We start from the raw sequence: 16663 nt of genomic DNA on the forward strand, positions 1-16663 counted from the left end.
CACTCAGTGACAGATGCTGGCCTTGAATGCCTGGGACTCTGGGCTAGAATTTATCATGCTGGTGCTGTCCTTCTCCATGCATTGACCTCTACCCGTCTGTTTTTATTAGGTATCTCCTAGTGTCGAAATCCATTGCCTTTTCCTTACTCACCAGTTTTGCTAAGTGCTCTGTTGTTTGACCTGTTATAGCTTCTCTGAGACTTTGAGAAGGTCCTCAGATCTATAATTGTTGGTTTCTTATGCCTATGGCCAGTCCCTCTGCCTCCCCCCACCCTGTTTTTTATTGGTAACTTTCCTTTAACCCTTAAATTTTAGAGTTCAATAATTAATATTCTATTATACCATATAGCTTTATGAGGTCTAATTGATATAATCTCCATGTTTAAAGGATGACAATTTAATGATTTAATACATAAATTTAAAAAGGATGACCATGGCTAGGCATCATGGCACATGCCTTTAATCCCTGCACTCAGGGGTCTGAGGCAGGAGGATTTCTGTGAGTTCAAGCACAAGGCTAACTAAGGCTACATAGTCAGACCCTGTCTCCATAATAAAATAAAAAGAATGACCTTGTCAAATGCTGGTGACAGTGTTGAATAATTAAAAACTGTTGGAGGAAGATATATTAAAAAAATAGTATGTGAAAGAGGAAATGTTAAAAAAAAAGATAATTAAACTAGACTTTATTCAATTATAAACTTTCCCTTCTATATGGCATTACTGCAAAATGTGAAGTCAAACCTAAGATTGGGTGGAGATGTGTAGGAAGCATGCCCCTAGACCTGACCGTGGACTCTGCCTCTGTTAGTGACACAGTGTGGCAATGATACACATCTGTAATCCTAGCACTCTGGAGGTGGAGGCAGGAGGACTGTAAATTTGAAGCCAGCCTGGCCTCAGGCTTTTATCCTGGTGTTTCAAGTGCCTGGCACTTTAGCCCTAACCTCCTTTTCTATACTGGCTTTACTATTCTAGATTCTTCACCTGGTCCACTGACCTCCCATCCCTTCTGTGTCATTCTTACCTGCTTAGACTTCTGCACAGTCAGCCATTCTGGGTTTCTGTGTTCCTTCAGAACCTCCAATAGTTATTTGTCTTGACCTTCTGAAATATCCATAATGACCTCTTCTTGTGCACTTCTGTTTAAATTCTGTTTTTACTGTTTGTTAGGTAATACATGTTTGGAATTAATAGGTACTTGATAGTCTGTTATTTTTCTTTTGAGATCTTTGCTTGTGTTCTAAGTACTAAAATTCTTGAAAGAAGAATGCATAATTTATATGTTATATATTATATATTCTTGATAGTATGGCATGTTTGCCCTCAAAAATCTAAATATTTATTGATTTACTTTTGTGTAGAGATATAAACACAGTTGGTATTTGTGCAATCAGTGTAATGGGTTGTATTCTTTCTTTTAGACATTTAAATTTTGCTATTTTGTATAATCACACAAAAAAATAATAAACTATCCTGGTAACACTGGGAAAAATTATGTACAGCCAATAGAAATTTATACTTTAACAAAGAGACAAAGCATTCAACATCTCTTTCCTTGTATAGATGTTAAATGCTTCCTTATCTTTATTTTTACTTATGTGAAACAACTAACTACACACTCTCTTCAGACCTGCTTTCAGATATCGTCATGTATGCACCTTTAATTCTTCAGAGCTGTTCTAAAGTCGCGGAGACTTTCGACTATTTGTCCTTCCTGCCGCTTCCGACAGTGCAAGGGCTGCTCAAGGCCATACAGGTAAGTCAGCTGACTCACCAGTTCACTTCTCAGACCTGAGCTTTAACTGTCTAGTTGGGAAAGCCTGGGACACGTCATAAACATGAATGCCAGAACTCATGTTTCCCCTGAGCCTAACACATGTTAAAGGACTAAATACACAGAGAAGGATGCTTCATGTCCATCCCCCATGTAGGTCTGTTTCCTTCATCTCATTTTCAGATTGGTCAAGTACGTAGAAAATGAGTCAGCACACTGGGTTCACGAAGGCATTCAAACTACTCTTTTGTTTGTTTCATTGACTGATTTTTGTAGAATCTCACTCTACAGCCCAAGCTACCCTGGAACCCACTGGGTAGTCAAGGCTAGTCTCAAATTGGCACACTTTTTCTGCCCTACCTAGTCTCCTGAGCTGCTATGATTACAGTATTATATTAAATAAATTTTAGATAAATACAGCACCATTTAAATAACAAGTGCAGCATCACAGTATTATAGCCTGTGTTACCATGCCTGATGGTAACAACTTTAAAGTTACTATTTCAAAGTGCACCATTTTCCTTAAGTATAATCAGCATCTACCCTATATACAAACAGACCCAGAGCACCCAGAATCCCAGTGGCATTCACAGAAAGGAGCTAAGCTAATGTGGGGTGATCTGCTCTGTTCTTCAGCCGCTTCTCAAAGTCAGTATGTCCATGAGAGATGCCTTGATCCTTGTCTTGCGGAAAGCTATGTTTGCCAGGTATGTCGCATTCCTTGAGTGCACAGGGGACTACACCTTCTAATGTAAGTTATTTCTGCTATTTCCTGCTTGCCCCTGCTCACAGCGGTCATGCGGATCCCTAACTCAGCACAGCACTCTCAGCAGGTGAGGCATCATGCCAAGGATTTTTCATGCTTTTCATTCAGTCTTCAGGCAACCTCAGGAAGTTCAAACTATTACAAGTCTTATTTTACACAGGGACAGTTAGGCTTAGACATGATAAGTAACTAAAGTTAGATAACACGTGGTATTGGGAATAGTCTACCATCAGTGTTGGTGATCTCTAGTACCCTGCTCTCCCACCTCTACAGTACCTTTATGAAGCAGCTTGAAAACTTAAGCTAACCATCACATCAAGGGGAAAGGAGTCAAGAAGAATATACTCAAGTATCTCACTTTTTTAGGCAGCAGAATTGTGGCCCAGCCACTAGTGGACCCAGTGATTATTGAGGAGCCTGTGTCTATTGTCCTTGAAGCTCACCCAGTGACTCCTGTCCCCTTTTCCTTTATTGTTTAGTATAGAGATGGTTAATACTGTCTCCTAAAAATGTAATACAGTGATGTGTGGAGGGCATTTGATACTTGGAGGATAGGATACCCATGTGTAATGCTCTCATATATGTCCAGAAGAATAACTGGTAAGTAGCTGTTATCTCTGTTCTAGAATTGACAGTTTATTACACAGCCACAGCCCGAAGCTGTCATTTTTCTGGATGAAAGGTTTATATAGCATCAAGTACTATGCTCCTCTGTAAACAGGAAGCTTGTAGAATACACTCATTCAGACACAGCAAAAATCAGTAATTTCCATTGCTGTTCAGTATGTGGGTTTAAGTTCCAGCCCAGTTTATAGACTCTCGGGATGTTTCAGATTGCCATGGAGTCTTGCAAGCAGGATAAAAAGTACAGATAGTCATGAGGTTACTAGATAATGAAAACAATCAACTTCATTCATGTACTGTTAATTGCTCTGAACACCTGGTACCTTATTTTGAGCTTATAAATTCAGCTGGGCTTGGCTTGTGCTTGATTGTCCATAAGTAGTCTTCATATTCCTCCAGTGTGAATTTTTGCATTGCATTGCATTGCATTGCATATTCCTGTGCTGATAACTTCTCTGTGTATTCCTGAGCTAGCCAACTGGATGCCCGGAAATCTGCAGTTGCTGGGTTTTTGCTGCTCTTGAAGAATTTTAAAGTCTTAGGCAGCCTGTCGTCCTCACAGTGCAGTCAGTCTATTGGTGTCACTCAGGTAAGGGTCACTCAAATTGACTGTCTACTGAACGTTGCTTCAAGACCAATAATATGGAAACCATTTAGACAGGGTCTCAATAGCTCAGGCTGCCCTTGAACTTACAGTAATCCTCATGCCTCTGGCTCCTGAGTTCTGGAATTGTTAGCATGAGGACTGTCTTCATCCCATACTTAATAATAATGGGTTTGCTCTATGTTATCTGATGTGGTAGAGAGCTGCCAAACTTTACATACATACATACATACATATATATATATATATATCAACTCTTATAAAGGAAGACATTTAATTGGGGCTGGCTTATTGTTCAGAGGTTTAGTCTCTTCTCATCATGGTGGGACATGGAGGTGTGCAGGCAGACATGGTGCTAGAGAAATGGTAATGATGATCTTTTTATCTGGGGCAGTGAACAGATTCAGCAGCAGCCCCATGACCCCTGAGTGGACAAACATGGTCAACTGGCCCTGAGAGGCCCCTGTTGCAAAGTTAGGCACAGTCCACACAGCTTCTTTCTGATTTCTGCATTCTTTAGTAGGGTTACCAATGGAGGCACTTGGATGTTAGGTTAAATAAACAAACTCTTCATCTGCTTTTTTAAAAATTTACATTTTAAAGATCTTATGTATATGTAAGTGTTTTGCCTCCCTGTTTAGAGACTATCTCTAAAGTTCTTTGGTGTTTGTGGATGTGAAGAGCTAGACTTTTTAAGTGGAAGTCTTGAAGTTTTTAGTGAAATCATGAATGTCGTGACTACTGGGGTGTCGTGGCATGAGGTAATCAGCCAGCTTCCTGAGTAGCGGTCTTGTTCAAATAAACCTTAAGGAGCAGAAGAGTTAATCTTGTTAGAATGATTTAAACCTAGCTCCTTTCAGAATGAGTGACATGGAATGCATGGCAATGATGGTCACATCTGCATGCGTCCTGTGTTTTAGTACAGGGAGAGCTAGGCCTAGTATGTTTCCCTGATTAACAGCACATTCTCCTTAATGGACACTGCTTTAGAAGGCTGGACACGAGCTGTCACTCCCCCTTCCAGGTGCATGTGGATGTCCATAGCCGCTACAACTCTGTTGCCAATGAAACATTTTGCCTCGAGATCATAGACAGTTTGAAAAGATGCTTAGGGCAGCAGGCTGATGTTCGACTCATGCTTTATGAGGTAAGCTGGGAAAGTGGAAGAAATGTGTCAACCCTTCTAGAGAATAGTCCTCCTGTGTCAATCTGTTTCTAGTTCTACAAGTATACAGTAGATGTGCTCTTAAGCAGTTAGAGTCAGTGGGTGGTAATAGTAAGTTGTAAATAATTGATCTATCTTAACCATTTTTACTTTAATCTGGAATATTTCAATATACTGCTAATTCACCGGTCTGAATTTAATACTGAATTTGTTTCTTGTGTGTTCTGTCATACACAACATACCCTTACTTTATTGTCTCAAACTTTAAAGTTTTGTTTACCTAAACTAGCATAGAAACTTCCAAGAGCAGGGTATGGTGGCATATGCCTTTGCTCCAGGTTCTGGTGAGGCAGAGAATCTTAGGTACTTGTCGATTGCATGCTAACATCATGGCTAAGACAACTTCTAGGAAGAAGTGTTTAATTGGAACTTACAACTTCAGAGGAATTTCTCACCATCATGGCTGGGAGCTCATACCAAAATCCATAAGCAAGAGGCAGAGAGAGCACCTTTGAGGAGGTGGGAGACTTTTGAAACCTCAAAACTACCACACAGAGGCAGGCAGAGCTACATTAAAAAGGAAAAAGAGAAAAGAAAGAAAAAGAAAAAAGCAAGAAACATTTGATAGACTTAGTGTAGACATGACTTAGAAGATTCAGGGTTCGGCTTTCCCCTTTACAATTGTCTTACCTCCAATTCATCAGAGATTAATTTTAAAGTTGTCTTTCTTAAATCTCTGATACATTTAGCTTAGTTTTAGAAAGAAAACAACTCTCCCTCCCCTCCTTCCATACGTGTGGCACACACCTTTGATCCCAGCATTCAGGAGGCAGTGGTAGGAACATCTCTGTGAATTCAAGGCCAGCCTGGTCTAATAAATCAAGTTCCAGGACAGTCAGGACGTTACATTGAGAAACCCTGTCTCGACCACTCCCCCTCAAAAAAATCTTTTAGAAACTCAGCAAACTACATTCAGGAAGGAACTTCCTTGTTCTTAGAAAAGGAAACTATGAAGCCTTGAAATGGCGACAGAATGAAATGCTTCCCCTATGAGGAGAAATGAAGGTATTTGTTTGCAGTGTTTTATTCATCATCATAGTTGAGATTCTATCTGATATAACAGAGCAAGAAAAAGAAATAAAGGCATAAAAATTTAAAAGGAGAAACTAAAGCTGTGCTGGTTTGCATAGTATCAACAATACCAAATAATCTATTAAAAGTGGTTTTACATATCAAAAATGTAAGCTGTGATAAGATCAACAACCATTGAATAGCTAGAATTGGAAATAAAGTATTTAAAACAAATTGAAAGGAAACAGTTAAGCTTTAACTTAAGTCAAAGAATAAATAAAAGGTTATGACATGCTTACAGGTTGCTCAATATTGGTGATGTTTTAAACCTCAAATCTGTAGTTGCAGTGCAATGCTGTTTTGTTTTTTTGTTTTTTTTGTTTTTTTTTCTTCTACCTTTTGGTTGTTTGAGGGTTTTTCTTGTTATTATTGTTTTGTTTTGGGTTTTTTGTTTCTTTGTTTGTTTGTTTTATTTTGAGACAGGGTTTAATAGAGAAAGAGCTGTCCTGGAAATCACTCTGTAGACCAGGCTGGCCTCACACTCAGAATGATCCTCCTGCCTCTACCTCCCAAATGCTGGTATTAAAGGTGTGCACCACCACCACCCAGCTCAGAATGCTGTTTCTAGTGTGTGTGTGTAGAGGAAGGAAATTGTATGGGCTGGAGAGATGGGATAGCAGTTAAGGAGGGCTTAGCTCATCTGAGGACCTGAGGTTCCCAGCCCTATTTGAGGTGGCTCATAACTGCTCATTCAGTTCCAGCCCTCTTCTGGCCTCCACAAGCACCCCCACATTTGCGACATGTCCTCTACCCCCACCCACACAAACAACAGCAGCGTAAGAAAGAGAATGATTTTGTCTCTGTTTCCCCTAGGGCTTCTATGATGTTCTTCGAAGGAACTCTCGGCTGGCTAATTCAATCATGCAGACTCTCTTCTCACAGGTAAATGTGTCCTTATGGCTCATAGGGGAATCAGATGAGGTACTGAAATGTGCTCATGCTTTTCAGACTTTTGTAAATACAAAATAACCCACAACTAGAATGCTAGTAAGTTGCAGGCATGCTTTGTTTGAATTGTCATTGACCTGTGCTGGCTTGCTATCCTCTAAATTTTCCTTGAGTTCTCAGTCTTCTCCTTAAATCAGAAGGAAACTTTATGGAACCATTCAATTTTATTTTATGTATTTATAATCTTTTGAGACACAGGTGTAGTCCAGGCTGCACTCAAGTGGATTGTGTAGTTGAAGCTGCCTTGAATTTCTGACTTTTAACTCTACTTTCCAAGTGCTGGGGTTTCAAATATGCACCACCATTTCAGGCTTGGATTTTTCGGTTTCAAAAAATGGTTTGGTTGGTTCTTTTGAGGTAGGGTCTCATTTTAAATCATTGGAACTTACTGTGTTGACCGGACTGGCCTTGAACTCACAGACATCCTTCTGTCTCTGCCTCCCAAGTGCTGGGTTTAAAAATATTTGCCATCACACCTGTCTTAGTTAGGGTCCCATTGCTGTGGAGATATACCATCAACTCTTCTAAAGGAAAACATTTATTGGGGCTGGCTTACAGTTGAGAGGTTTAGTCCATTGTCATCAGGGAAGCATGGTGGCATGCAGACAGACATGGTGGTGGAAAAGAAACTGAAGATTTTTATACCTGGATCTGCAGGCAGCAGGCAAAGAACTGTCTTGAGTTTCTGAGACTTTAAAACCCACCACCTAGTGACACTCTAACAAGTCCATACCTCATGATAGTGCCACTCCCTATGGGCCTCTGGGGGCCATTTTTATTCAAATCACAACACAACTCAAAAATGATTTAAATTAATGAAATATTTCAAAGGACCATCCAGATGAGATGAGTTCAGATGGAGACCTCAAATATAAATAAATAAATTCTTAAGATTCATTCATTAGCATTTTCAGAGGTTTTTTTTTTTCCAGCTCTATAACATTTATTCTCCACCGGGAAGGCTCAGATAGGCCCCTAGTCTATCATTTCCCTACAATTAGATGTAAACTGATACAGGCCCATCCCCCATTGCTTCATGGTAATTCTGAAAAGAAAAAAAAAATTCATTTGAAATTAAGGTCTTAGATATGTGGAAGCTCCTGAGAGGCCTTTTGCTATCTGAAAACGTCTCACTGGGGTCTCTGCATGCTCCTCTGTAAAATGTGTGCCCTGGTAGCTAAATTACATTTTTCAAGCATCGTCACACCATAATAAGAATTAAAAATGTGTTTGAGGCATAGAGTGATGCTTTCCAACATAGGCCAGTACATGGACCTGTAAAATTCTGCAGACTTCAGGAGTGAAAAGACAGAAGTAAATAATAGCCAAGATTTATTTTAAAGCTCTGTTGTTCTTTATGTGTATCATAATAGTTAACTCTTACATAGCTTTAGTTTTACCAGTAGACTCCCTTTTCAAGTGAGGACCCAAGATTTGGCTATCAAAATCAGAAGTAAGTGATAGTACTGGTTTAGACTTGGGAGTCTATACTCTTTTTAAGAATCTTTGATTTGTTGACAGCTTCATACATGTGTATAATGTATCTTGATCTCATCCGCACATACCCCCGTTCCCCCAGGCACCCTCAACACATCCCCTTTCTACCTTCATATCTTCTCTTTCTTTCTGTAACACAGAAAGTCCATTGATGCTGATTCACAGCCTATGTTCTTCATCAGACTCCCTAAAAATGCTGATCGCCTTTCAAGTTTAGGGACTGATACGAAGGGAGTACAAGTAAAGTAAAAAATGTTGCCTTGATCACTTTGAAGGGATGCAGGCAAGCCAAGCAATATACATTTGTTAAGTCATTCTTGGACAATTGGGAAATGTGTCTTAGAAGGCTAAGTTGCTGTCAGCTTGAACTGTTAAATACTCAAGAAGTATTCATGAGTCGTGATTTTTCTGTCTCATGTACACAGTTAAAACTGTTCTACGAACCAGAACCTGATCTGCTACCTCCTCTGAAACTAGGAGCTTGTGTTCTGACCCAAGGGAGTCAGGTCTTTCTACAAGAACCGCTGGTAAGACTTGCCCGCCCCGCAGCCCCTGTCTCACTGTCAGTGGCAAAGTCTATCTATAGAAGGTCCCGTTCACGTCTTTTCTAGGTTTTCAAGGACTTTTTACTCTTTAACTTTTCCATATCCATTAGCTGTGACCCATTTAAGATTTATTCATTGTTTTCATGTGTATGAGTATTTGACTGCATGCGTGTGTGTGCACCATGTGTGTGCCTGGTGCCTACAGGCCAGAAGAGGGCATTGGATCCCTTGGAACATAGTTAAAGCCAGTTGTGAATCACAGTGTGGTTGCTGAAACTTGAACCCAGATCCTCTACAAGAGCAGCAAGTGCCACTGCTGAGCCATCTCCTACTTTGGTCTCTTGGTCAAAGTCTCCCTATTAGTACTTCACTAATTGTGACAACCACCTCTTCCTAATAGTGTCATATCTGTCCCCCACAGATCTTTGATTCCACACTGATGGAAATAGAGATGCATGCAGGAGTCAGTGAATCTGTTTCCACATACGTGGCTTCAGTTGAGTTTCAGTGTGCACTCTGGTGAACTCTAGAGAGACGAGGACAGGTCTCTTTCTTAGCTAGCTTCAGAAAGGTGGGAAGGGATGGCAAAAGATGAGACGCCCCTCAAGGGACTTTGAATTCAAGGCAAGGAAAATGGGGTGAGGCTGAGTTGTCCCATCTGGTCTTCATTAAGGAAGCTTCAGTGCCATGAAATGATGCTGTGCTGGTGTCCCTATCTTTAGAACAGTTTTTAGGACTTGGGAACTAGAGGTTGTTTAACTTCATAGTGGGGCTCTCATGATGTTGCTATCAAACCAGAGAAGCACATGGGAAGTTTCATTCTGAAGTGTTAACTCCTTACAGGGACAGTCCATGGGAAAGGCTTAGGAAACACCTTCATTAGCTCAGTCACACTTTCCCAGCTTTGTTAATTCAGATGGACCTGCCATGTGGTGCCAGCAAATACCGTGGGCTTCATAACAGTGTTGTAGGTTATTATAATTTATTTTCTTTTACAGGATCATCTGCTGTCTTGCATTCAGCATTGCTTGGCCTGGTATAAGAGCAGAGTGATCCCCCTGCAACCGGGAGATGAAAGAGAAGAAGAGGAGGAGGAATTGTACCATGAGCTGGATGATATGTTGGAGTCTATCACTATGAGAATGATTAAGAGTGAGCTAGAAGACTTTGAGCTGGTAATTGCCAAGTCCTAGGCTGCCTGGACCAATAGAGGTTTTAGTGGTGTATTAATTTGTATTTGTCTTTTAGGATAAATCAGCAGATTTTTCTCAGAGCACTGGTGTTGGCATCAAGAATAATATCTGTGCATGTCTCATAATGGGAGTGTGTGAAGTTCTAATAGAATATAATTTCTCCATAAGTAACTTCAGGTAAGGATTACTGTGACCTTTCATATAGTTTTATCATTTGCTGGTTTACTCTAACACTACATTAGACATGAAAAGAACAAAGACTACAATATTTTGTCTTTATCTTTCTTTGGGTTTTTTGAGACAGGGTCATTGTGTATCCCTGGCTGGCTTAGAACTAACTCACTCGATAGAGCAGGCTGGCCTTGAACTCATAGAGATCCACCTGCCTCTGTCTCCCAAGTACTGGGATTAAAGGTGTGCACTATCATGCCTAGCTAACATTATCTCTTAATAAGTCCAAACTATGTTCTTTCCACTAGGCCTGTGAATTTTGTCTTTCTGCAAGTTTTCATTTATTTACTGTTCCCAGATCCTGAATTCAAGTACTACTGACTCTTAACATAAAGATTGTATTAGTGGTTTAGTGGTGGTACTGGGCTTCCAGGTTTCTTCTTTGACTGGACCAAATCAGAGGAAAGAAAAAGGGGCTCACAGAGATTGCTGTGACTTAGAGCACTAATGAGGGCGCATTAACTCACAGTGCTGTCTCTAAGATCGGACAGTTGAAGAAGCGTGGGAATCTCCTTATTCTTCATGAACCAAACCACGAGGTACTGACGCTGCTTATCTTTGCTCTTTCCTTTTACACAGCAAGAGTAAGTTTGAGGAGATCCTCAGCTTATTTATGTGTTACAAGAAGTTTTCTGACATTCTTAACGAGAAAGCTGGTAAAGGCAAAACTAAAATGACCACTAAGACAAACGATAGCCTTTTGTCCATGAAATTTGTGTCTGACCTTCTTACAGCTCTTTTCAGGTAAGAGAACATGTGCCTAGTTTTCCCATGTTGCAGAGTTTAGAGTCACAGTTCCTGCCATATTGTAGACAGTAGGAAATAAGTTAGGAGGTTTTAATTTTCTTAACATGAAAATTGAGTAACCCATGGTAGGCATCCCATAGAGGGAGGGTGTACCTCAAAATTATTAAAGCAAATGAGAAGCCTTGGACTAATGAATCAATTCCTTAAGAACTTTGTACACAATAACAGATTAAAGGGAAGAAAGGAGAAACTAGATTAAATATCTGCAAGATAATCAAAAATCCAAAAGACTAAGACAGATGCCTTGATTTCATTAAAGTGTGGGGATTGATGAGGGAGAGGGAGGAGCTAAGGCAGCAGCAAGCAGAGTGAGTTATGGCAGCATGGCTGTGCTATACTGCTCCACCAATCTTCACACAAAGCCTGCTGAGTGCGCTCTTCAGTCTCTAGAAAGCCTAGTCCCAGACCCCAGCAACAGGAGGGAAATCTTTTTCCCCTGTATGTAGTGCTGGGTGTTAAACACAAGCCTTGAGTGTGTTAGGTAGGCACTCACACTCGGCTGTGTCCCACCCTCCTGTTTTCTTTTTATTTGGACAGGACCATGTTTAGTTTCCCATTCAGGTCTTGAACTTGCAGTCCTGCTACTTCTACCTCTCAGTTGTTGGGATTACAGGCGGAATCACGAGGTTCAGCTCCTTCCTTCCTTCCTCCCTCCCTTCCTTCACTCTTTCTCTAGGGATAGTGCCCAGAGTCACGAAGAGGCCCTGTCTGTCCTGCGGTCCAGCAGTGAGTTTATGCAGTATGCAGTGGATGTAGCTCTGCAGAAGGTACAGCAGCTGATACGAAAAGGGCATGTGAGTGGTCCCGATGGCCAAAACCCAGACAAGATCTTTCAGAACCTCTGTGACATAACTCGGTGAGCCACTCTCACCTCACGCTGTTTGCTAGCATGTGTGTTGTGAATTCTGCAAGATAGGAAATTAGGGACAGAATGATTGGGCATGAATAGGAGTGAAAGTGTAGTTTCTCATAGTGAGGCTTTTTTGTTTTGTTTTGTTTTGTATGGATTCTTTGTCTCATATAAAATCTTACTGCATTCCCAGGAAGGAAAGGGGTATTATTACATAGTGATTGAATTGTGCATGCAGTAAGCATGACAATCCTAACTGTACATGCACCTGACAACAGATTAAAAATACTTAAAAGCAAATAAATAAATATCCCAGAGAGATGACTCAGCAGTTAAGAGTGTGTACCGTTCTTGACCCTGGTTCAGTTCCTAACACCTATACTGGTGTTCGAAGGCCTTCTAATTTTAGATCTAGAAGGATTCAGTGGCCTTTTCTGGACCAAGCAGACTCATATTCATATATCCACATACAGAATACACATATACATAATTTAAAATGAAGGAAAATCTTGTTTTAAAAGCGATAAAAGTGAAAGAAATAGACAAAACAGGGATGAGGTAAAGGCCTGAACAGCATTACCATCTATCAAGACCTGAACAGCATTACCATCCATCTTTACTGAGTTGACATCTATAGAAGGCTCGGAACAGCTTCTAACAACATTCTTTTCATGTACACACAGTACTTTGATCAGAGCGTACCCTAGGGGCTGGAGGATGGCTCTAGAGTTAAGAACTGAATACTGTTATTGTCTGACACTATATCTGGGAAGGTATTTTAAGTGTTAAAGCTCTGAGGGGAAAGGTATCCTGGCAGTCGGGAGCCAAGAAATAACACAAAGTTGCATAGGACAACAACCCTTACACTAGAGATTTATTGGGAGAGACACAAGAAGGTGGCTTGCTCTGTTTGGTTAAGAAGCAGCCGGGAACTGAGCAGGAGACAGGGTTGGTTATATGGGGTTTCTTGGAGTTTTCCTGAGTTGGGGGTGGTAAGATTTCAAACCAAGCCCAGGGATTGGTGAGATTTTGTACTCAGGGATTGGTGGGTTTTGGTAACTTTTTTCACCCAGAAGTGGGCTTGGAGTTGGTACCCTATAGGTATAAACAAAAGTCTACCCCTCATAGAACCTTGATGACAGATCAGAATAAGAATACCACCAAAATACTTTTTATTGGGGTTACTTACAGGAACAAGACTGTGGGGTTATTTACAGGAACAGAAATGACTCAAAGCTAACTGCATCAACAAAGCCCACTCCCCACCCTACCCCCCGCCACGGTGGCAGTCCCTAGGCATAGTGGCAATCCACGGATGCTGGAAACTGGAGTGCATTGCACAGCTTGCAGGCAGGCAGTTCAGCTGGTTGATGAGTGGCCTTTCTAGATCTCAGCTGGCCTGAGAGTGTCTCTTGGTAGACTTTACTGATTGTTTATGCTTAAAGAGGGAGGGGCCTGGTGAATCATGTTGATTTCAGGGACTTCCTTTGGCTGTCTTGAATTGTTTACTTCCTGAGATTAAGGAGACTGCCTGGAAGATGAAGTATTCTACCTTCCCCCAGTACATCCAGTTGTTTCACCACCATGACAACATCCAGAATATCTATTGTTTTGCCTCTCTTTAGCTTCCTGTGTCTTGAGGAGCTTCCCTCCAAAATGACAGGTTTTAATCTTAGAAAACTGCACAAGGACCACCCCAGTTTGGTTCTCAGCACCCACACCAGGAGGCTGTAACTCCATTTCCAGGGGATCTGATGCCTTCTTGACTGTAAGCACTTGTTAACTCACACATGCACAGACAGACAGACACACATAATTTCAAATTAAAAAAGGGGTTTGGTGATTTTTTTTCTGTTTTCTATAAATGGCCTCTAGGAATAGGATTCCAGTCCAAGACCAGTCATCCATCACAGCAGGATCCCAGTGTCCCCAGCACTCCTCCCTGTCCAGCAGTGTGGACCAGGCATGCGTTCCCAAGCCCTAGGGCAGCAAAGGCTTCCTGAGGCGAGTGCCATGCTGAGAACAGTCATGAAACTAGGCTCCCCCACACCCCATCTTGAGGTCAATTTTGTTTTAATGCATGCATGTTTCTCTCTGACAGTGCTCATATGTGCCATGTGTGTATATGCCTGTAGGTGCATGTGCACATAAATGTATACATGTAGAGGATACACTGGGTATCCTCCTCAAGTGTTCTCCATTTACTGCTGAGGCACATTGTCTCTCTGAACAGGGAGCTCACCTGTGTGAGCTGGTCTAGCTGGCCAGCATTATCAGCGGATCTCTCTCTGCCTCCCAAGTACTGGGATTAATTAAAGGCAAGCTACCACATCTACCTAGATTTTATATTCGCGATGGTGATTTGAGCTTTGGTTCTCACACTTGTGTGATAAACACTTTACTCGTTGAGCATCTTCTCAGTCCTCAAGTTATTTTTTTAGTAATGATAATTGCTAATTCAACCAATTTGAAAGTTTAGAGGCTGATTAGCGCAGTGGGTAAAGGCACTTGTCACCAAATTGAATGACCTGAGTTTTGATCCTTGGAATCAGTTCCTGCAAGTTGTCCTCTGATCTCCACACACAAGCCATGGCATAATGCATACACACACACACACACACACACACACACACACACACACACACACACACACTCTTAGGATTTTAAGCCATTTGTAGTGGCTCACACCTGTACTCCTGACACTCAGAAGGCTGAAATAGAATTGCCAAGAATTCTAGGCCAACCTGGGCTGTGTAGTAAATTTCATGTCAGCAGGTTCTAGCTCAAAAGAAGGAAATTTTTACTTGTACTGTGTGGGTCTGGTGCCTGTGGAGACCAAAAGAAGTTGGATCCCCTGGAACTGGAGACACAGATAGTTATGAGCCACTGGGTGGATTCTGGTAATCCTCTGCAAGAACAGCAAGCAACATTCAGGGAAAACACTCATACGTATAATATTTAAAAGAAATGAATCTTTTTAAAGGGGTAGTGGGATACTCATTAGTCTAAAGGACATAATAATACTGTTGTTACATAGAACCTAAGTCTGATCCCAGTACCCACAACAAATGGCTGTCCCTAATTCTACTCAAAGAAAACAAATGTTTATAACATTGAACCGTATGAGAGAAAGAAATACTCTTAAAAATCCATTGTTGCTGGGGCTGGAAAGATGGCTTGGAGGATAAGAACCCTTGCTGTTCTTCCAGAGATCCTGCATACAATTCCCAGCAACCACATGGTATTTTACCACCATCTATAATGAGATCTGGTGCCCTCTTCTGATGTGCAAGCATGTGTGCAGACAGAACACTGTATCCATAATAAATAAATCTTTAAAAAAAAAAAAAATCCAAGAACAGCTAGTGTTACAGGGTGTGCTAAAGTTACAGTAAATGTTATAGGGTGTGTTAAAATTTATATATAGTGCAAATATAAATGATGAGAAAAAGGGAAGAGGAAAAAGGAACATAGAGAAGGAAGATTAAATAAATAAAAGAGTAGTAGGAAGACTTAGTAAGGGGGAAAAATAGGAATTAGGGAAAAGGTAGGGGTGGATAATATAAAATGATAAATAACAAAAACAATTTCACTGTAATGGGAAAGTCCAAAAATAAGGTGAAGTAAACCAAAGAAAGGAAATAAGTAATAAGTATATTAAAAGGGTGAGTTTTGTTTTGTAGTTTTGATTTTTAAAGGCAGAGTACAAGAGGGGAGGGTGACACCTGGTCAAAGGGAAGGGGGTCAGGAGAAGAAAAAAATTATCCAATAGTGAAGAAAATGTGTAAAGAGAATAGGTAAATAAATGCATGGGGGGGGATGAGTACAAAACCCTTTAGCTACAATAAAATACTGCTAAAGTGAAGTAAAAAGATGGGTTGGGAAGGTGGCTCAGCAGTTATGAGCACTGGCTGCTCTTGCAGAGGACTGGAGTTTGGCTCTTAACTCCCATGTTGAGTTGCTCACAACAGCCTGTTGATGCCAGAAGTTCCAGAAGACCCAGTGCCTTCTTTCTGGCCTTCTGGGCACTCAACTAGTACTCTAGTGTATACCCCCTACACTCACACACACACACAGACATGTAATTTTAAAATTATAATAATAAAGTGAATGGATAGATTGTTACATCCCTGCAATAGATTGAATACTGGTCAGCTATAAAAACAGAATAGGGGCTGGGTATGTAGCTTGTAAATGAAGTTCTTAATTGATCTAAACAATAAAAGCGAGGAGTCAATATAGAGGAAAATGCCGAGAGATCAGAGAGAAGAGAGCGAGCCACAGCCACCTTCAACCTCCTTAGCTTCCCAGTGGAAAGGGGGAGAGTTCCTGTTTCTTCCCACTTATATCATCTCTGCACCCAGCCATCTCACTTCCTGTCTGTCTGTACAGACCTCCTGACCTCCATGGTTAGCTAATGGCAAGCTCCATCCTCTGATCTTCAGACAAGCTTTATTTGTATAAGCAAGATATCACCACAGTTAAAAAAGCTTTTCCAGCAGGCGTGAGGCCCTGGGTTTGGTCT

General features: G+C 41.0%; 1 protein-coding gene across 1 annotated transcript in view; it reads left to right on the forward strand.

Annotated features, from left to right (window-relative positions):
- Window positions 1-16663, forward strand: part of Fanci (FA complementation group I) — a 55143-nt gene that overhangs the window by 26330 nt on the left and 12150 nt on the right. The window contains exons 15-24 of the mRNA XM_051206600.1: window positions 1632-1759; window positions 2414-2484; window positions 3642-3756; window positions 4796-4918; window positions 6881-6949; window positions 8938-9039; window positions 10056-10232; window positions 10306-10427; window positions 11061-11225; window positions 11965-12144. Of these exons, the coding sequence (XP_051062557.1) occupies window positions 1632-1759; window positions 2414-2484; window positions 3642-3756; window positions 4796-4918; window positions 6881-6949; window positions 8938-9039; window positions 10056-10232; window positions 10306-10427; window positions 11061-11225; window positions 11965-12144 (1252 nt within the window). The remainder of the gene's footprint in view (window positions 1-1631; window positions 1760-2413; window positions 2485-3641; window positions 3757-4795; window positions 4919-6880; window positions 6950-8937; window positions 9040-10055; window positions 10233-10305; window positions 10428-11060; window positions 11226-11964; window positions 12145-16663) is intronic.

This window comes from Phodopus roborovskii, unplaced genomic scaffold (assembly GCF_943737965.1).
Source record: "Phodopus roborovskii unplaced genomic scaffold, PHOROB, whole genome shotgun sequence".
NCBI classification, from domain to species: Eukaryota; Metazoa; Chordata; class Mammalia; order Rodentia; family Cricetidae; genus Phodopus; species Phodopus roborovskii.